The following is a 16656-nucleotide window of genomic DNA, read 5'->3' as shown; positions in this document are numbered from 1 at the left end:
ACATGACTTCCCTTCTTTGGAATCAAGCAGATGGGAGGCAAGTCCTGTCTCTGCCAGAACTCAAGGCTGGCAGAGATGTTGGGGATGTTATTAAACTTCTCTGAGTGGTCCGATGACCTCCTCGGGTGATGGAAGACAAAAGGGATGCTCTGTGAAGACTCTGCATAGGGCCCAGCACAGAGCTCAGAAAGTTATTAAAACATTTTATACACACAGTCCAATGCCCTGGGGCCACCACCTGCTCTGAATTGGGACAAGCCCTTGGTTGTTTCTGAGCCTGTTTCCTCCCTGAAAGGTACTTCCTGCCTTGAAAGCAAACTCCTATGTCCAGAGCTGTCCTGCATTCAGGATCCCTGGCAGGCTGTTCCCTCTGCCAGGAGTCCCCTTCCTGTGGTCACCTATGGAAGCCCTGCAGACTCCTGGTGCCCTGTGGGCCCTGGGATGACATTCCCTTTATCCCCTACCTGGGCAGACAATGCATTTCCTGAGTGGCTCTGCTGCATTTATCAGGGAGGTATTAACACCCTGGACTCCAGCGCAAACGCTGAGCCAGCAGTGTCACCCAGGGGCGTCTAGAACCATCGTGGGGCATGCCACGCTGTGCTGCCCCTGCTGGTAGCTGTGGGGAGTGCCTGCTCCTGTCTAAAAGTGGGTAGTTGCCTAGGAACTTGCTTACAGGACCGTTGGGGAGGCCTCCTGGCCTCAAGTAGCCCCCGCCCCCAGATCTTTCCTTACTGCTTGGAATCCTCCCCTGGCAGGTCATCTTGGCACTTGTCCCACTCTGTCCCCCATGCTAGAGTGCCTGGGGACAGGTCACCACCCTCTTGCTGAGCTGAGCGCTCTTCTCTAGCTGTAGCTTTCCTAGGCAGTCATCAAGCAAGAACTTAGGGAGCAGGGGCCAGGTTTGTAAAAGGAATGAAGGGCCTACCTAGGTGGAACATCTAAGAAACCCCCTGTTCCTGCTTTATGGTTTGCACAGCGTCTTGGGCCCTGAGGAAACGCAAAACCACTGAGGGAAGCCATGACTTGTTCATTTGCTTCTTTAGTCAACCAGCATTTACATAACTAAGACTCTCCATGGGTTGGCCCGGACAGGTGATGGGAAAGGAGATTCACAAGAACCAGCCCTGGCCTGTGATGTTGGGAGGGACTGTAGGAGTGACGAACAAATTCCTTTGTGACAGGGCAGGTCGTGGCTCTTTCCCTGGTCTTTCCCACACACACACCCCTCCCCCACAGGTCCTGGAGCACCTGGCTGCCTGGGTCTCCTTGGCCCTTCCCAAGCTCCCGGTACCTGTCACTAATTCTCCAGATACTTGCTCCTGAACAAGATGATTTGGAAGGAAGACCTAAGTGCCTTCCAAATTGAAAGAAACATGTTCATAATGGTGAGGGACAGTAGAGACATGATCTTTAAATCCTCAAATGCTAGGTAGGCAATTGTTCTGCTTCTGAACGAGCCATCTGGTTAGAAACAAAGTCCAGCCAAACGAGCACCGGAGTTCTGACCTGGGGGCCCACCTTCCTCCAACAGGCCTTAGTTTCTTCATAGTTGGTTGTAGGACCCCCACCCCTGGGGTCCACACCTTATCATTTTCATCTCAGGCATCAGGCCAGGGGCTCTTTGAGAAGCTGCATCCTGTCCAGAGGGGCAGACCTGTCTGGGGAAGACACAGCTGGAAACAGCTGAGGGTCCTGATTGGCCCAAGGTATTGTGTCAAGAGAACAGCGGCTGGTCATTCCAAGGGCAGTCCAAGGCCAGCCAAGGTGGCTACCACCTCTTCCCTGCCCCTTCTCACCAAAGGCCTCCTCTGTACTCCCAATGGGCCACGTTTTCTGAGTATCCAGGTGACACCTGAGGAATTTGCCAGGTCTCTGGCCGCCTCTGGGGCTCCAGGTCCACATACAATCCAGGCTGCACTGCCAGCTCCTTTTCTGGGCCTGGCACCCTGCATGTGACATGCCACAATGCTGATACCCTTTTATCAGGGTAACCACCTCAGTATGGGTGAACCTGTCTCCTCCACAGGAACTGACTCCCTCTACTGTCTCCACCTCTTTGACCAGCCGCTGGGCCTCAGGGAACAGTCTGACATTTGACAAGATGGGGCGGGGGGAAATCTTGGTCTGGGAAACACCCTTCCCTTGCAGGGGAAGGATGCCGGGAGTGCTGGCTGAGGAACCAGGACCCCGCATGCTTGCCCTGATCCATCTGCTGTCACCAAGTGGTTTCAGACCAGTCCTTTCCTCTCTGGTCTCAGCCTCCTCACCTGTGAATGGAAGCTTCAGGTCTTGTGGCCTTGCTTGTTAGGATGTCACACCTTTGGCAGGGGGTGGGGACCAGAAATCCACCATTGTGTTGGGCAAGAGCCTCAGCTAAGTATGGGAACAGAAGAGCGGGTACAGGTATCCCCAGCTTCTTGCCCCAAGGGCAATACTTCAGGGCGAGGTGGGGTGTGGGGAGGAAAAAGTCACAGAGAGGATCCAAGTGCCCAGTGACCTAAACCAAGACTTACCTGGTGCCCTCATAGCCGCAGCGTCCACCCAGCCACTGTCCCCGGGACCCTGGGTGTCACTAGTGATAGACCCTGGACCTATTTGGTGACAGGGGTGGGGAGCTTGGACCATATCATCCTGGAAGCCAGGTTGCCAGGCCCAGTCCAGGTAGGAGGCAGAACACAGGCACAGGTAAGAGGAATGTTCCCCAAGCTCTTCCAGCCTTGAAGTCCTGTAATGGGTTCACAGAAGGGCGAGGCCAAGGGCTCACAGGTGTTGAGATGACATTCTTGGTGTCCTTAGCTCAGTCCCTTCACCATAGAAATGGGGAGACTGCTGGGGGAGGGCTAAGGACTCACCCAAGGCCACCCCGTGTGCCAGGGTGGCTCTCTGCCTCCTGGCTCAGGGCTGCTTCTGCTCCTCGGTCCTAGAGTCCTTGCACATAATGGGGAACCACGCACACCCTACAGGGGTCAGCTGGCTGTCCCTGCTGACTACACGGAGGCCACAGGCCAAGCAAGAGGGGGGTGAGGGTATACTTTGGAGCCGGGGAAGATACAAGGCTAGGTAGGGAGCCCCTGAGGTGTGGGCTACCCTGACCCTTTTGGCCCTACCCTGGCACACCTGGCTTGACCTGCCCACTGAGGCAGCCCAGAGATAGGTTATCAGGGAGCAGCATGGGGCAAACTGTACAAGTACCCCTGGAATATTCCTTTGGACTCTTCCCAGGCTTGGGGGTCGGATAGACCTAGGACCCAGTTTCTGTGATATTACCTATGAACTGGTCAGTGATGCTGGGCTGGGATGAAAACAGGCCTCCCCCCAGGGTGTGGGGACCAAATGAGCCACTGCACGGGCAGAGGCCATAGATGGAAGCGTCCGTCTCAGGGCTTTCCTCAGAGCTTGAGATTCTCTTTGCCCCCAGCACCAGTGTACTGACCAGGAAGCAGGCAGAGCAGAGGCCGGCAGAAGCCAATTCACCTGAGGCTGTGGGCACATAACTGGTTCCAGGATGAAGACGGGAAGACGGGAATGAAGGTGACAGGGAAGTGGCCTGTGTCAGCCCCTTCTTCCCACCCTCCAAAAAGCTTCTGGGAGGCCTCATGTGACTCCAGTGATGATCTGGAGTTGAGTTGGTATGAGCTCCTGAGTCCCAGGAAGAAAAAGATGGGCCAATTTATTTGGGTCATTTGTCCAAAGTTCCTGGCCTGGAGCACACTTCAGGGAAGGGGAGAGGAAGTTCATGAGCAGCGACAGCAGGGCGATGGGGTAGAGTGACCTCAGGGCAGAGCGGGGTCATAGGAAAAGGGCTGCCTTCTGTGCCCAGGCCCCAGTTCCTGCTGCTGCCCTTCCTCCAGCCCACACCCCCAAGCAGAAGCAGGAGCACAAGGCAGTCGCTGATCAAGGAAGTGAGAATAAAATTACGTCTTTTATTTCCAAAAAATGTAGGGCTGGGGAAGCAACATGATAAAAATTAAGATCAGTTCCCTATGGATCCATCTGCCTCGGGAGGGACAGCAGCTCCATCGGCCTGTGTTCTCAGCAGCAGGGCCTCAAAGGTGCGTCACACTAGATGCTGGTCCCTCCTGGCTGCCAGAGCTGGGGCACTGGAAGCCTTCTCCCAAAGGCCCCCACTCTGAGCTTGTTCCTGCCCCAACCTCCCTGGAAGCTAAATATTGGTTAGTGGGTTAGGCTTCCAAACGCAGTGGCTCTAAATCCCTCCCAGGGAAGCAGACTCCCCTCCCGCCCTTCTCACTTTTCTGTCCCCTCAGCTCCTGGCTTCCAGCCCCAATTCCTCGTCACACTTCCCACTTGGACCTCCTCAGGTCCCACCCATCCCCCAGCTCCTCGGGGTCACTGCCTTTGGGGTTCCCGCCCTCTCTGTCCCCACTGCCCTCCTGACAGCAGTGGCCCTGACAGTGACCATCAGGGCCACACTGGCCTAGTGAGTGAGACTGGCTCAGCCCGCCATGGGGCCTGGGGGAGTCCAGGAAGGGCAGGCGGTCAAAGACAGATTGTCACAAGGCCCAGCCCCACCGTCAGAATGTATCCTGTAGCAAAAGTTTAAAAAACCAGTGAAAGACACAAGAGTGGAAAACAGTGAGAGGAGAGCGCCTGTGCACATGGCAGCCCCAATATGGCTGCCTGGCAGGTAACAGCATTTTGGAGACGGGTCCAATTGCTGTAGAATCTCAGGCTTCCCAACTAGGACAACATCTAAATGAGGGTGGGGAGTGGGGCTGAACCTACAGGTCAGCTGGCCCCCCAACCTGGCCCTTCCCTCTGCGGCACCCACCTGCGGGACTGTCCCCTTGGACCCAAGGTCACAGGCTCTGAAGGTGGGAATAGGGTGGAAGGTGATGGGATGGAACTGCACAAGCCCTGGGTCATAGGCCTCCAGTGGGGCAAGGAGGACATTTCCCTGGGCCCCAAGTTCTGAGCCGGATGCACTACAGGCCAAGAGAGCCTGGAATCAGGGCCGGGGCTTGGGCAGTTTTAGAAAAAGTGGCACCTGCAGGGAGGCCCCAGGTACCAATCCCAGCAGTGGGAAGGGGACCTGGTGCACAAAGCACCTCCCTACAAGAGGGCAGACCATGGGCGCCATCAGAGGGCGGAGCCAGGCCTGCAGGGCCAGGAAGCCATTTGCCCAGCTGGGACCCAGTCCCATGGACCCCAAGAGTGTCTGAGGGAGAAACAGGGAGGTGTGAGGCCTGGAGGATGGAGGCCAGGCTGCAAGGGAGGTCTAGGTACGTCTGTGGACGGCTGGTCTAGCAGATGTTTAGGGGTGGAGGGCGGAGGCAGATACGGAGCCCTCTCTGTGCTCCTGGAGGAAGGGACTGACAGAGGGCCCATGAGGGACAGTATTGGAGGGCAACGTGAAGGGAAAATGGGAGAAAAACGGGAGAAAAATCAAAGATGGGGCCTGTGAGCCGGCACGTACCCCAGCCTCATGGACACCTCAGAACAAAAACCAATCCCTCCCTTCGGCCATGAACCCCACCGGCTCCCCCTCCCCCATGGGTGGCCCGAGGGCTGCAGCTTCATTTGTGGAGGTAGGCGTCCAGCCACAGATCCCCAGACCTCTTCAAGGACCTGGGAAGAACAAGGGATGGGAATAGTCAGGACCAGGAGGGCCAGGGAGTCCTGGCAAGTGGACGGGCTGGGAAGGCCCTGCTGGGGGTATAGGTGCTTCCTCTCAGCCCTCGCCCAGAGGCTGCCAGCACGGGGCTCCCCAGGACACCCCCTGGAGAAGGACAAAGGGAGGGACCTCATCCAGCCCAGAGCGAGAAGCCGGGCCATCCTAATAATGGAGGTGGCCTGGTGGGGGCACCTGTGCCAGCAGGGCTCGGCTTTTCTTGTCATTGCCACTATTTCCACCATGGATAGTCCCGGCTTTGTGCCTCTGTGTCCCCTTCCTGTGCCCCAGGACCTCAAGGGGCCCCAGCAGCTGTGGGCTCGCCCCTTACCCGACGATGTCTTGCAAGGCCCTCAGCAACGGCTTCTCCTGGTACTGGATGCCATGCTTGGCGCACAGAGACTTCACCAGTGGGGCGATCTTGTGGAAGTTGTGCCGGGGCATGGTGGGGAAAAGGCTGGGGAGAGCGTGGGGGCGATGTGAGTATGCCCCTGCCTCCTCTCAAAGCCCACACAGAGGCTGCCAGGGCCCAGGGAGACCCCGTCCACAGCTCTCTGTGTGCCCACTGGGGCGGCTGGCATGTGGGGTAGGGGCAAGTCGTGGTGGGGGGGTTGTTCGTAGATGGGTGTGCTTGTGCTCTGGGGACTGGACAGGAATTGGATGGCTAGAGACAGAATGCCTTGTTTTTATAAAAAAAAAGGAAAGAGCGGGGTGAGGAGATAGATGGCGGTGAGAGAAAAAGGAACAGTAACCAGGGGTGAGGTGAAGATGAAGGGCAGCAGGGGCAGTGGAGGTCTGGGGGGCAGCCCCTCAGCTATGTCAGTTCCAGGCAAGCTATCTAGCTTAGCTTGGTCTCCGTTTCCATGTCAATAAAATGGGATCAATCACCCTGCCCTGCCAGGCTCACAGGATCAAAGGAGATGCTGGTGCAAGCTCTCTGTAACTGCAATGCTCCGGCCACACACGATGGGATGATTGTCACTATGAGTGTGTGACATAGGGAACCCCACCCTGGCCTCAGTGCGGCTGGTTGCGGAGCATGCTCTAGGGCTAAGGGGTGGGTGGGGGAGTGGGGGACTCTCACCAGGGGGAAGAGGTGGCCCCCAAATGCTGCCCCCTGCTCAGATGGGACTGGTGGCCACTCCCTCCCACTGTATGTGACACGCCTGCCCCCAACACCGCCTGTACCCGCACTCACTGGTGCTCAATCTGGAAGTTGAGGTGCCCGCTGAACCAGTCGTTAAAGAAGGATTGTTCCACGTTGCAGGTGGCTGCCAGCTGTGCAGGGGAAGAGGGATGAGTGGCCAGAAGTAAACAAACGAAGGGCCTCGTCTCCTTCCCATAAGGCCCAGCCTTACCCAAAGCTCAGGGCCACCCCTCCCCTCCACGTCACCCTGTTCTGCCCGGAGTCCTCAGCCCACCCAGATACCCCCTAGGTCCCTACCAAAGAGCCCTGCTACCCCTTCTTGCTTAGCCCTGTGCCTACCAGCAGAAAGACACAGGCAGCCCCAGGGAAGCCCAGCAGTGCTGGGTCCACTGGGCAGCCAAGTTTCTGGGGGCCGAGGACGTGGACACAGGGCCCTGGTGACCAGCTCTGGTTGCCCTCACCTGGCTGCTGAACCAGTCGCGGTAGGGCTCTCGGTCAATCTCCATGACGATGTGATTCATCTGTGTGACCCACACAAACCAGTGGCTCTCCAGGAACCTGGGAGAGAGAGCAGCTCAGCGCTGGAGCGCCAGCCAGCTTGCTCTCCACAGGGCCCGGCCAGGGTGGGAACAGCTCCTTCCTCCCAACTCCATGCGGCCCAGGGCAGGTGCAGGGGGTACACTGAGGTGCTAGGACGTGAGGCTCAGGAGAGGAAGTGGGGGACCTCTGGGCCTTTCCTCATGGCACCCTTGCCTCCAAGCCCCCATCAACACCAGTGCTCGGGGGCCCAGGGATTAACCAGCAAAGCTCAGGCACCTGATAACGTTGAGGAAAAGGACGGCTCCGAAGACACCATAGAAAGGGATGTAGGTGATGAAGAAACGAGCGTAGTAGCTGACGGCCCAGGCCAAGTCCTGCCAAGAGAAACAATTAGAGGTGGGACAGCCCCGCCCTCCCTGGCACCGTGTCCTGACCACAGGTGTGCACGCAGCACCTCACATGCCCCGCTAGGCAAAGGTGTCCCCAGCTGGCCTCGCAGAAGTTGGGCACCAGGCCCACGGAGCAGCAGATGCCTGCTTACACAGGGTTTGTGTGACGGTCTGTTTCTAGGAAAATGCTGAGGGGTTGGCAGCAGGAAGAGAGCTGTGTGCTCTGCTCTGAGGGAAAGAAACAGGGGTGGGGATCAAGGGACATCAGCGGAGGGGCAGCCATGGGGAGGGGCCAGAGGTCAGCAGCCATTTCTTGGTCCCGGGGATTCTGACGATGCAGCCCCTACCTGACACCCTGCAGGCTCACAGACAGCCCTGTCTGTACTCATCTGCACCTGGGAACTTCCTCCTCGACGCTCACTCTAGCATGACAGTAAGGGACAACCAAGGCCAGGGACACTGTGCATCCCTACCTCAGGGCCCTCCCAGTGACCTCTGACACTGCTGGGCCTCTTCCCCCACCCGATTCTCCTCCTGCCCCCTCTTTGCTCCACTCTCCCTTCCTGCCCCTCACGATAACACGGTCCTGAGTTAGTGCGTCTTCTCTCACTTCTCTCACTTCCAGGGGCGATAACAGGGTCCTGAGCGCATCTTCTCTCACTTCTTTGGCAAGTGGCTCATCACGCTGCCCCTGCTGTTCCACCCTCCATGGCAGCCTCACCGGCAGGCCCTCCAGCTCTTCTCTGCCACCCAAGTCCAATGCCTCAGGTGGACCACAACAGGAGCCTCTCATTGGTCGCCTGCTGTCCCTCACGCACACAGGGCAACAAGAGGGACCTTCTTAACACCAAGCAGACCGCATCTCTCTCCTGCTAAGCCTCCCACCCTACCCAGAGTAGCCCACAGAGCTATGAGGGATTGAGAACACCTCTCCCCAGCCACCTCAGGGCCTTTGCACTGACTCTTTCCTCTGCCAGGAAATCTCGTGCAGTAGCTCGAGCCCCGCCCCCTTCCCCCTCCAGGTCAGGCTGCCTCACGAATTCCAGCCCCACCAGTGGCTCTGTGCAGCTGCAGGAGATTTACTTAGCTGTGCCTCAGTTACCCCATCTGCAGGACAGGGAAGAGAACCTCGCCCCGAGGTTCCACATGGCTTGGAAGTGTATTGCAACAATAAGAGAGCCCATGGTACCAGCTCTAAAGACTCCAGTCAGGCCCCTGTACCACTTTGCCACCAGAGATCTTCCTAACATGCAAACTGGACCACGCCACCACCATCTTCAATGCCATCACTGACCTCCTCCGCCGCCAGGGGACAAAGGATAAAAGCCAGTCCCTGGGCAGGACACACGAGCCCTTCACATGCTTGCCCACTGACCTGCCCTCATCTGCAGCCAGTCTCCCGACCTCCGTGCGCCCGGCCAGGTTGTGCTGATTTGTTGCAGTCTGTGTCCGGGCTGCATCTGCCTGCAGGCTCCTTCTCCCCTTATCTGCTCAGCAAACTCATCCTTCAACCCAGCTCTGTGCAGTTAAGCTCCACAAACATTCAGTGAATGCCTTCTCTGTGTTAGGGGCCGAGTCAGGTGATGGGAGCAAAAGGAGGCCGTTCAGAAGCCTGTGTCTGGAAAGCCAGACTCATGAGGAGGTTCCTTCAATATCACACGGAACAGGACAGTTACGGGAACGATGGGAACGTGGGGTCCCGAGTCCAAGGGCCTCAGCTGGACCACAGCAGGAGCCTCGTATTGGTCTCCTGCTCTCCCTCGTGTACCCATCGTCACCCTGGGATTTCGGGAAGGCCTCCATTAGGGCGTGGTGCCTGAGCTGGGCTGGCATACACAAGTCAGCCAAGCAAAGAACAGAAGGAAGGACATTCACGAAGAGGCAAGGATACAAAGAAAGCCCAGACAGGTGAGACTGCCGAGGGTGTGTGCTGCGCTATTGTTTACATACAGATTATGTCTCATCTTCTCCAGTACAAGTGCTCGAGGTGGAAGGGGGAGACCACAGCCAGGTCACGTCTGCCTGGGGAGACGGACCTCTCTCCACCTCACGGGCCGTGGAGAACCACTGAGTTTGAAACGACAGAACACGGTCATATCTAGATTTCTGCCAACTGGAGATGCAGAGATTGGGTTATTTTCAGTAACTTGGGCCTGAAATGATGGAGGCCCCAACCAGGACCCACAGCACTCATGAGCAGGTGACAGATTCCGGAACTATCTGGGAGGCAGAGGCAGTTGCATTTGGGGACTACTTGGTCATGAGGAATCTAGGCTGTTCCCTAGCGTCGGTGCCATCAGGTGAACAGAAAAAAGGGACAGGAGCAGCTGGGAAGGGGCTGGAGAAGAAAGAGTCTGAAGGGCCAGCTGTGGGCTCAGGGCAAGACCTCGGGACCAATATGCTCTTCAAGGGGGTGAGGGAGCAGATGTCGTGAGTTCTGCTCCTACTTTTCATCACGTTCATTTTCACTTCTTTTTCGAGTGCATGTAGTACAGTGGTGAGTACATGCATATTAATGAGGATGTATGCGTACAGATTTATTTTTGTGCAGAGTCATCTGTGACCAAGGGCCCACTGGTTTTGGGGGGCGTGATGGAGATGTAGGGAAACAGAGAGGGAGAGGAGAACCAGCAGAGGGGACTTGGAGGCCGACAGGGAGAATTGCAGGAGGGAGCAGGTAGTGGTGTCAGATACAGCGGACTCCCTGCAAGGTGAGGCCTGAGGGGCGTCTCCCGGATGTGCCGCTGGCAGCGCTGGCAGAGCTGTAAAAGCCTCCCTCCTCGACGCTCTCAGAGTGCATCCACCCCTCTTCTGCAGTCCAGGGTTTCTTAAGCTCCACACGGGTGGTATTTGGGGCTAGATAATTCTTAGTTGTGGGGGGCTGTCCTGTGCATGGTAGGATGTTTAGCTGTGTCCCTGGCTAGATGCCCACTAGATGCCAGTAGCACTCTGTCCCTTCTCCCAGAGTTGTGACAATCAAAAATGTCTCCAGATATTGTTAAAAGGCCCACAACAATTGTGCCTGTTGAGGACCACTGCCCCAGGTCACACCTCAGCTTGCTGTCAATCAGAAGATCACTGCACAGGGCATGTCTCTACCCACGTGGTCATGGGCCCCTGAGGGGGGTGCCAAGTCTAGGAGCAGTCAGGAGGCCCGGCCTTCCCACCCAGCCTGAACTCTGGGCTCCCCACGCTGCCAGGAGGCTCCTAAAAGGCCTGAGTGGCCCTATCAAATTTCCCTGGCTCTGCCATCTGTTCCCGTTCAGGTACTAGTCTGGTTTCCTTTCCCACTGTCCCTGTTTAATTGCTTTGTTCCTTCGGGAACAAACACAGGAGAAAAAGATTAAATATTCATGTCAAGAGTCATCTGCCAGAAAAGCAGATCAAAATACTCCCGGCAGCAACCTGACCCAGCACAGAGGGCTCACATTCCTTTTCAGCCACGACTCCCTGCAGGGCCCAGGTGAGCCCCATGCAAAAGTTCAAACAGCAGTCACCGTAGGAGCAGACGTGAGTTCAAATTCCTACCACTCAACTGATTCAAAAACTCCGTCCCTCAGCCCGTTCCTGCCTTGTTGGTGAACCAGGGTTAAATGACCTAACGTAGGTGGCAGCGCTTGACTGTTCCTGGAATACAGTCGAAGTACTGACGAAATGCTCACTTTGGGGAAAAAGCATGTCCTAGAAGTGAGTCATACAGGTTGTACCAGCTCAGGGCTGGCAAAGACTGCGAGAGTCACACCTCCTCCCCAACCACCTGGCCTCTCAGCCCCTGGCACAATGGCCCCTTTACCAGTACTTTCAAAGACAGGACGTAAGATAAGTGCTTCAAGGCCCTTAAAATGCTATACAAATACAAGGTATTGTTCTCTGAGAGGGACTGGTGGCTGAAGTATGGCGGAGAAGGTCCAGGGTGTGGCATGAGGAGGCCTGGGTTCCAGAACCTGACCCACTCCTTGGGCAAGTCCCAAACTCTCAGAGTCTCAATATCTTCATTTATGAAACTGGGTTAAACACAAACGACCAGCAATAACTACCAAGTTCACTGTCCCAGAGCAGGCTCTGCCTACGGTGGCTGCTCCATCCAGGTCATTCCCTCGTGGCAACATTATCCTCTTAGGCAGAATCATCCCTACACATCTACAGAAAGCCAAGGATGGCCTCGCACCAGTCATACGATCAGCCCCTCTCCGGGGTCCCTTTCTGTCTTTGGGGGGAAGTATCTGGAGATTCCTCCCAGCCTGGTGTTATACGCTGGGCTGTGTCCCCTAAAATGCATGTTGCAGTCCTAACCCCCAGGTCCTCACAATGTGACCTTATTTGGAGACAGGGTCGCAGCAGATGTAATTCGTTAAGATGAGGTCATTAGGGTGGGCCCTAATCCACTATGACCAGCATCCGTATAAAAAGTGGAAATTGGGACACAGACACACACTCAGGGAAGACGATGTGAAGCGACACGCGGAAAAGGTGGCGGCCGTCCACAAGACAAGGAGAGAGGCCCAGACCAGACGCTGCCTCACAGCCTCAGGAGGACCAACCCCAGCCACACCTCCACTTGGACTTCTAGTCCCTAGACTGTGAGACAAGACAATTCTGTTGTTCACAGAACTGACACTCAGTCTATGGTACTTTATTATGCAGCCGTAGCAAACTAACACACCTGTCATCTCAGCCACCACCAGGCTGCTCTCCATTTACCAAGCATTAAGTGCTGTGTGACCTAGTTCACGAGTCTTAGGGGCCACAATGTCTAGAACAGAGTCACGGCTGAGTGGGCCAACTTTGGCTCATATCATGTTGCCTTCGGGAACTTTCTGAGTGGGTTCTGCGATGGCAGGTGCAGTCTCACAAGTGGACTCCCTGTATGTGCGTTCTTCAGGGATCTTTAGGAGTGGGGTGCAATGAGCTCCCGGGTCCTGGCAGCCTCAGAGCACGTCCCTACCTGAGAGTGACAAGGCACCCCCAGAGGAGATGCCTGGGGTCCCATAGAGACACGTGGGGACACGGTGCAGGCCCCCCAGGTCCTCTTTCCCACACCCCTGGGCCAGGGGCGCCCCTTGACTCACCACCCAGTCTTTGCGAACGATCATGGTCATGATGATCTGGTACTGGAAGTACATGGGGATAAGCAGCGGCGGCCCGACTGCAGGGGAGAGAGCAGAGGTGCTTAGCAGGCGCCCTCTCCCCCCGCCCCATCCAGGCTGGAAGGGGGGGAGGAGCCACAGTCAGGACACTGAGCGGGGTGCCCAGCTCTGTGGCTCACAGGCAGAGGCGGCAGGGGCCCTGGTGCCCCCCGAGGGGGCTGAGAGCAGGCAGCATCCCCAGTCCAGCCCCCACCCAAGGATCACAGCGCATGTGTTTGAGTCTCTGCGCCTCTGTACCCCGTCACTATGATGAGCCAGGAGGGGTCTGGACAGGGCGGCTGCTTTGGCCGCTCCTTTTCTAATAGGTTTAGTGTCCCTTTCTGAGTCTGAAAAGGGTGTCAGCTGGGAGGAGGATAAATGGCTGCTCTGGTGTGCGGGGGTCTGGGGTGAGGTTGTGGGGCACCTTAGCACTCACTCAGGAAGAAGTACTCGTGCTGGTGGTTGTAGGGCAGGTATTTCAGCTTCTTCTTGCCGTACTGAGGAGAGAACAGAGACTGTGAGCACCCGGCACCTTTTGGGGCCCAGCCTCCCACACACTCCCCCCCACCCACTCCACAGCCACCATCCCTCCCTCGTGCTCAGGGGGCCTCTGTCCCTCTCCTGTCAATCTGCACCCTGGGCCTCCTGAGACTGGGTCCTTCTGAGCCTCTGGGCTCCCGGCTGCTCCAGCTAACAGTGGCCAACCTTTCCTCAGCTCTGGCTGAGCGTGGCAGCCCCGTGCTGCGTGCAGGCCTCAACTCCTGCCCTCCTCCTCGAGCCCAGGAGCCGGCATTTGTGAAGCTGAGGCTCAGGTCAAGTCACTGCCCAAGACCACGTGGAAGTAGGCCCAGCTGGGGTCTGGACCTAAGAAAGGTGACTCAGAGCCCATGTGACAGGCACTAAATAAATGTTTGTTATGCGAATGCACAACTAACCAACTCACAAGGGGGCACAGGCACCCAGAGGGAGCAGCTAAGCCCGTCTCCACCCCTTTGGGAGCAAGAAAGCTGTTGGGTCACCCTGGGGAGCTCCCCGGAGCCTGCAGTGACCAAAATAATCCAGATAAAGGCCTGGGGATTTGTTAAAAGTCCACCAGGCGGGGAGCGTCTATCTCCTTGGAGCCCCCTGCACTTTCCAAAAGCTAATCACTCCTCGCAGGCACCGGTTCCCTCCTCATGGGAGCCTGCACCCCCTGGGCAGCCTGATGCCCTGATACTCTGAGAGGGGCCAGTTCTGGGGCCCGGGCATCCTCAGTGTACAAAGCTGCTCAGGCAACACTGAGCGTGAGCCAGTGTGGGAACCACAGCTCCATAGGGGGCCCCTGAAGCCCTTTAATTCTAAAGCCCAGCTCCCTGAGGACCACCAGCCCACCCTGCTCCTTGAAGACTGAGACCAAAAGATGCTGCTTGCACAGTGGCCATGCTGGGGGCTGTGCGGGGAGCCCTGGTGAGGGCCAAGACCCTGCACAGGTCACTCTGCCCGTCTGAACCCCATCTGGAATCCCCATCACTGGTTGTTAAGAAGAATCAATGAAAAAGAACATGGGCATAAATACCAGGTGCCGACCCCTGAACACTGCCCCTCAGCCGTTCCCTGTGCCCCCCAGCCCAGGGGCCAGAACCACCCTCCTCCAACCGTGTTCATTCCCACTTATTGCTAGGAAGTCAAAGCGAGGTCCAGGGAGAGAGCCTAGATGCTGTCCAGGCCAATGTCCCGTTCTCCAGGTGAGAACACAGAGGGAAGTGATCGTCAAACTCACAGGGAGGGTCCGCAGTCTCCTGAAAGGAGGGGACCTGGGGGGGAACAAAGCCCAGCCTGTCCTTGTGCCAGCAGCCATGGTCACTACACACCGGCTGAAGCACCACCAGAATCAATCAATCCCTTAGTTCCATGTGGCCTCCTGCGCCTTGGCAGGGGTCTCACTCGTCCCCAGAAAGTCTGTCCATTTGCTTGAAGACTGTTATTAAGGCCAGGACTGAAGGCGGCCTCGGAGAGGTCCCAGCCAGGGAGGCCTCAGAGGCAGCCTGGGATGATTTCTCAGCAGAGGTTGGGGGGGTGGGGGGGTGGAGGTAGCACTGGGGGTGTGCTCCCTGAGTGGCCAGTCTGGGGGAGAATGAAGCTGCCCGGGGTTCTGGGGAGCATGTGGCCCACAGAACAGGCCCATGGTTCCTGTTCTTATCTCCTACAGAAGCCAGGAAACAGGCGCCCAGGCCTGGCCTTTGTGTGCAGGCTTCTGCAGGCCTGGACAGGAGCCCTGCCCACCATGTCTCTGCCCCACAGGTCACCCCAGGGGACGGCCCCAGGCTCAAAGGTCCCTCTCCGGGTTAGTCAGGCTCTATACACTAAGGTTGCATGAGCCCAGGCAGGTTGGCAGAGACCAGAGGGCCCCTACAGCAGTACTTAGGTGACCAAACTGCTGGCAGGGGGGCACTGGGGAATTGTTTTGAAGCTGCATTTGCACAGAAGCACATTGTTTTCATTGATTTGTGGTGACCTTTAGGGGGCGGGGGGGTAATAGAGATTACAGGAGCTGACACTCCCCCAGCTGCCCCAGGCCTGTGACCACTGCTGGCTCCCATGTAGGTCCCTTCAATGCTCCAGACTGACCTGTGGGGGGGCTGATGGGTCTCTGCCCTGGGCAGGGGCAGGCCTCTCCATTAGCCCCTGAGTTTCCTAGGCTTCGGAGGCCCAGGGTGGAGATTTGGAAAGAATCTGTTATTTGAGCAAATTGTTTCACCCCCATGCCCACCCCCGCCCCAGCCAGGAGCTTTGGGTTCCTTACTTGTCAAGTGGAGGCATGATGGATACTTCACAGGGTTGCTGAGGGACCAGAGGATGAAGTGGATATCAAGTACTTAGGGAGTGTGAAGGGAAGGTTAGTCACGGTTACATGTGCGCCTGTGTGTGGCAACACACCTAAATGACACTGTACATCTGTCCCCATCTTGAGTTAGGGCAAATGCAAGGCCATCTGTCAGGGGATGGCCGACCCACAGCACTAGTTTTCCTCTGAAAACCAGAAAGGGGCTGCCTTTTTGGCTCTCAGCTGCACATGCTCAGTTCTTTGCTAACACCCAGCCTGTCAGTCAAGGGCGCAGGGCAGGGATAGGAGAGGTAGTTTAGAATGTTTCCAAGCTGAGGGGAGGACTTCTGGCTTCTTACTTCACCAGAAATCTGGAGAGATCCAACAAACACATTTCCCTAGTGTCCACCAGGTGGTGGCCGTGGGCAGGGTCCCAAAGGATCCGTGAACACTGCCTCAGAGCCAGACAGCCTGAGTTTGGATGGTGGCGCTGCCTTTTCTTGCTATAACCTTGAGCAAGTTATTTCATCTCTCTCAGCCTTAGTTGTTCCATGTATAAAATGGGTTTGTAGATGGCTCTTGCCTCACAGTTAAGCAAGGACTACATGCAGCCCTCAGCACTGCCAGGCCCATGGATTCACTAAGCACGAGTCTGCCCTGCTCCCCACTGGGACCCCCAACCTCATCTCTTCTCCTCCAGGAGAGTCCTCACCACACACACAGGGAGAAGGCTTGGGTGGGGGGTGCTGTGAGAGGGGAGGTGCGGGGAGGACAGAGGGTGCTTTCACTCAGGCGAGCTACGGATGGCTGGTTGTACCCAGATCCCAAGGAGGCGATGGTGGCACACAGGGCTTGCTTTCACAAGTTCTCAAGTTGAGGCTAACAGGAGATGCAGGCCAGGGGCAGAGGGAGGGGGGGCACCGCAAGCACGGGTAGCCCGGCTTCCCGGAGGCCCACAACCTTTCGCCCCGGCCGGGCTGGCCCTCCTATGCTCAGCCTCTCCATGGACACAAGGCCAG

General features: G+C 57.0%; 1 protein-coding gene across 1 annotated transcript in view; it reads right to left on the bottom strand.

Annotated features, from left to right (window-relative positions):
* Window positions 1-3897: 3897 nt before the first annotated feature.
* The window catches only part of FADS2 (fatty acid desaturase 2), a 32119-nt gene continuing 19360 nt past the window's right edge, over window positions 3898-16656 (bottom strand). The window contains exons 6-12 of the mRNA XM_019719044.3: window positions 13271-13331; window positions 12778-12854; window positions 7596-7693; window positions 7241-7337; window positions 6831-6910; window positions 5964-6089; window positions 3898-5589 (exon numbers count right to left, since the gene is read on the bottom strand). Coding sequence (XP_019574603.2) covers window positions 5538-5589; window positions 5964-6089; window positions 6831-6910; window positions 7241-7337; window positions 7596-7693; window positions 12778-12854; window positions 13271-13331 — 591 coding nt within the window. The 3' untranslated portion in view covers window positions 3898-5537. The remainder of the gene's footprint in view (window positions 5590-5963; window positions 6090-6830; window positions 6911-7240; window positions 7338-7595; window positions 7694-12777; window positions 12855-13270; window positions 13332-16656) is intronic.

This window comes from Rhinolophus sinicus, chromosome 14 (assembly GCF_057876585.1).
Source record: "Rhinolophus sinicus isolate RSI-liver-muscle chromosome 14, RSI-T2T, whole genome shotgun sequence".
Classification (NCBI taxonomy): Eukaryota; Metazoa; Chordata; class Mammalia; order Chiroptera; family Rhinolophidae; genus Rhinolophus; species Rhinolophus sinicus.
This window is presented reverse-complemented; position numbering and strand designations above follow the sequence as displayed.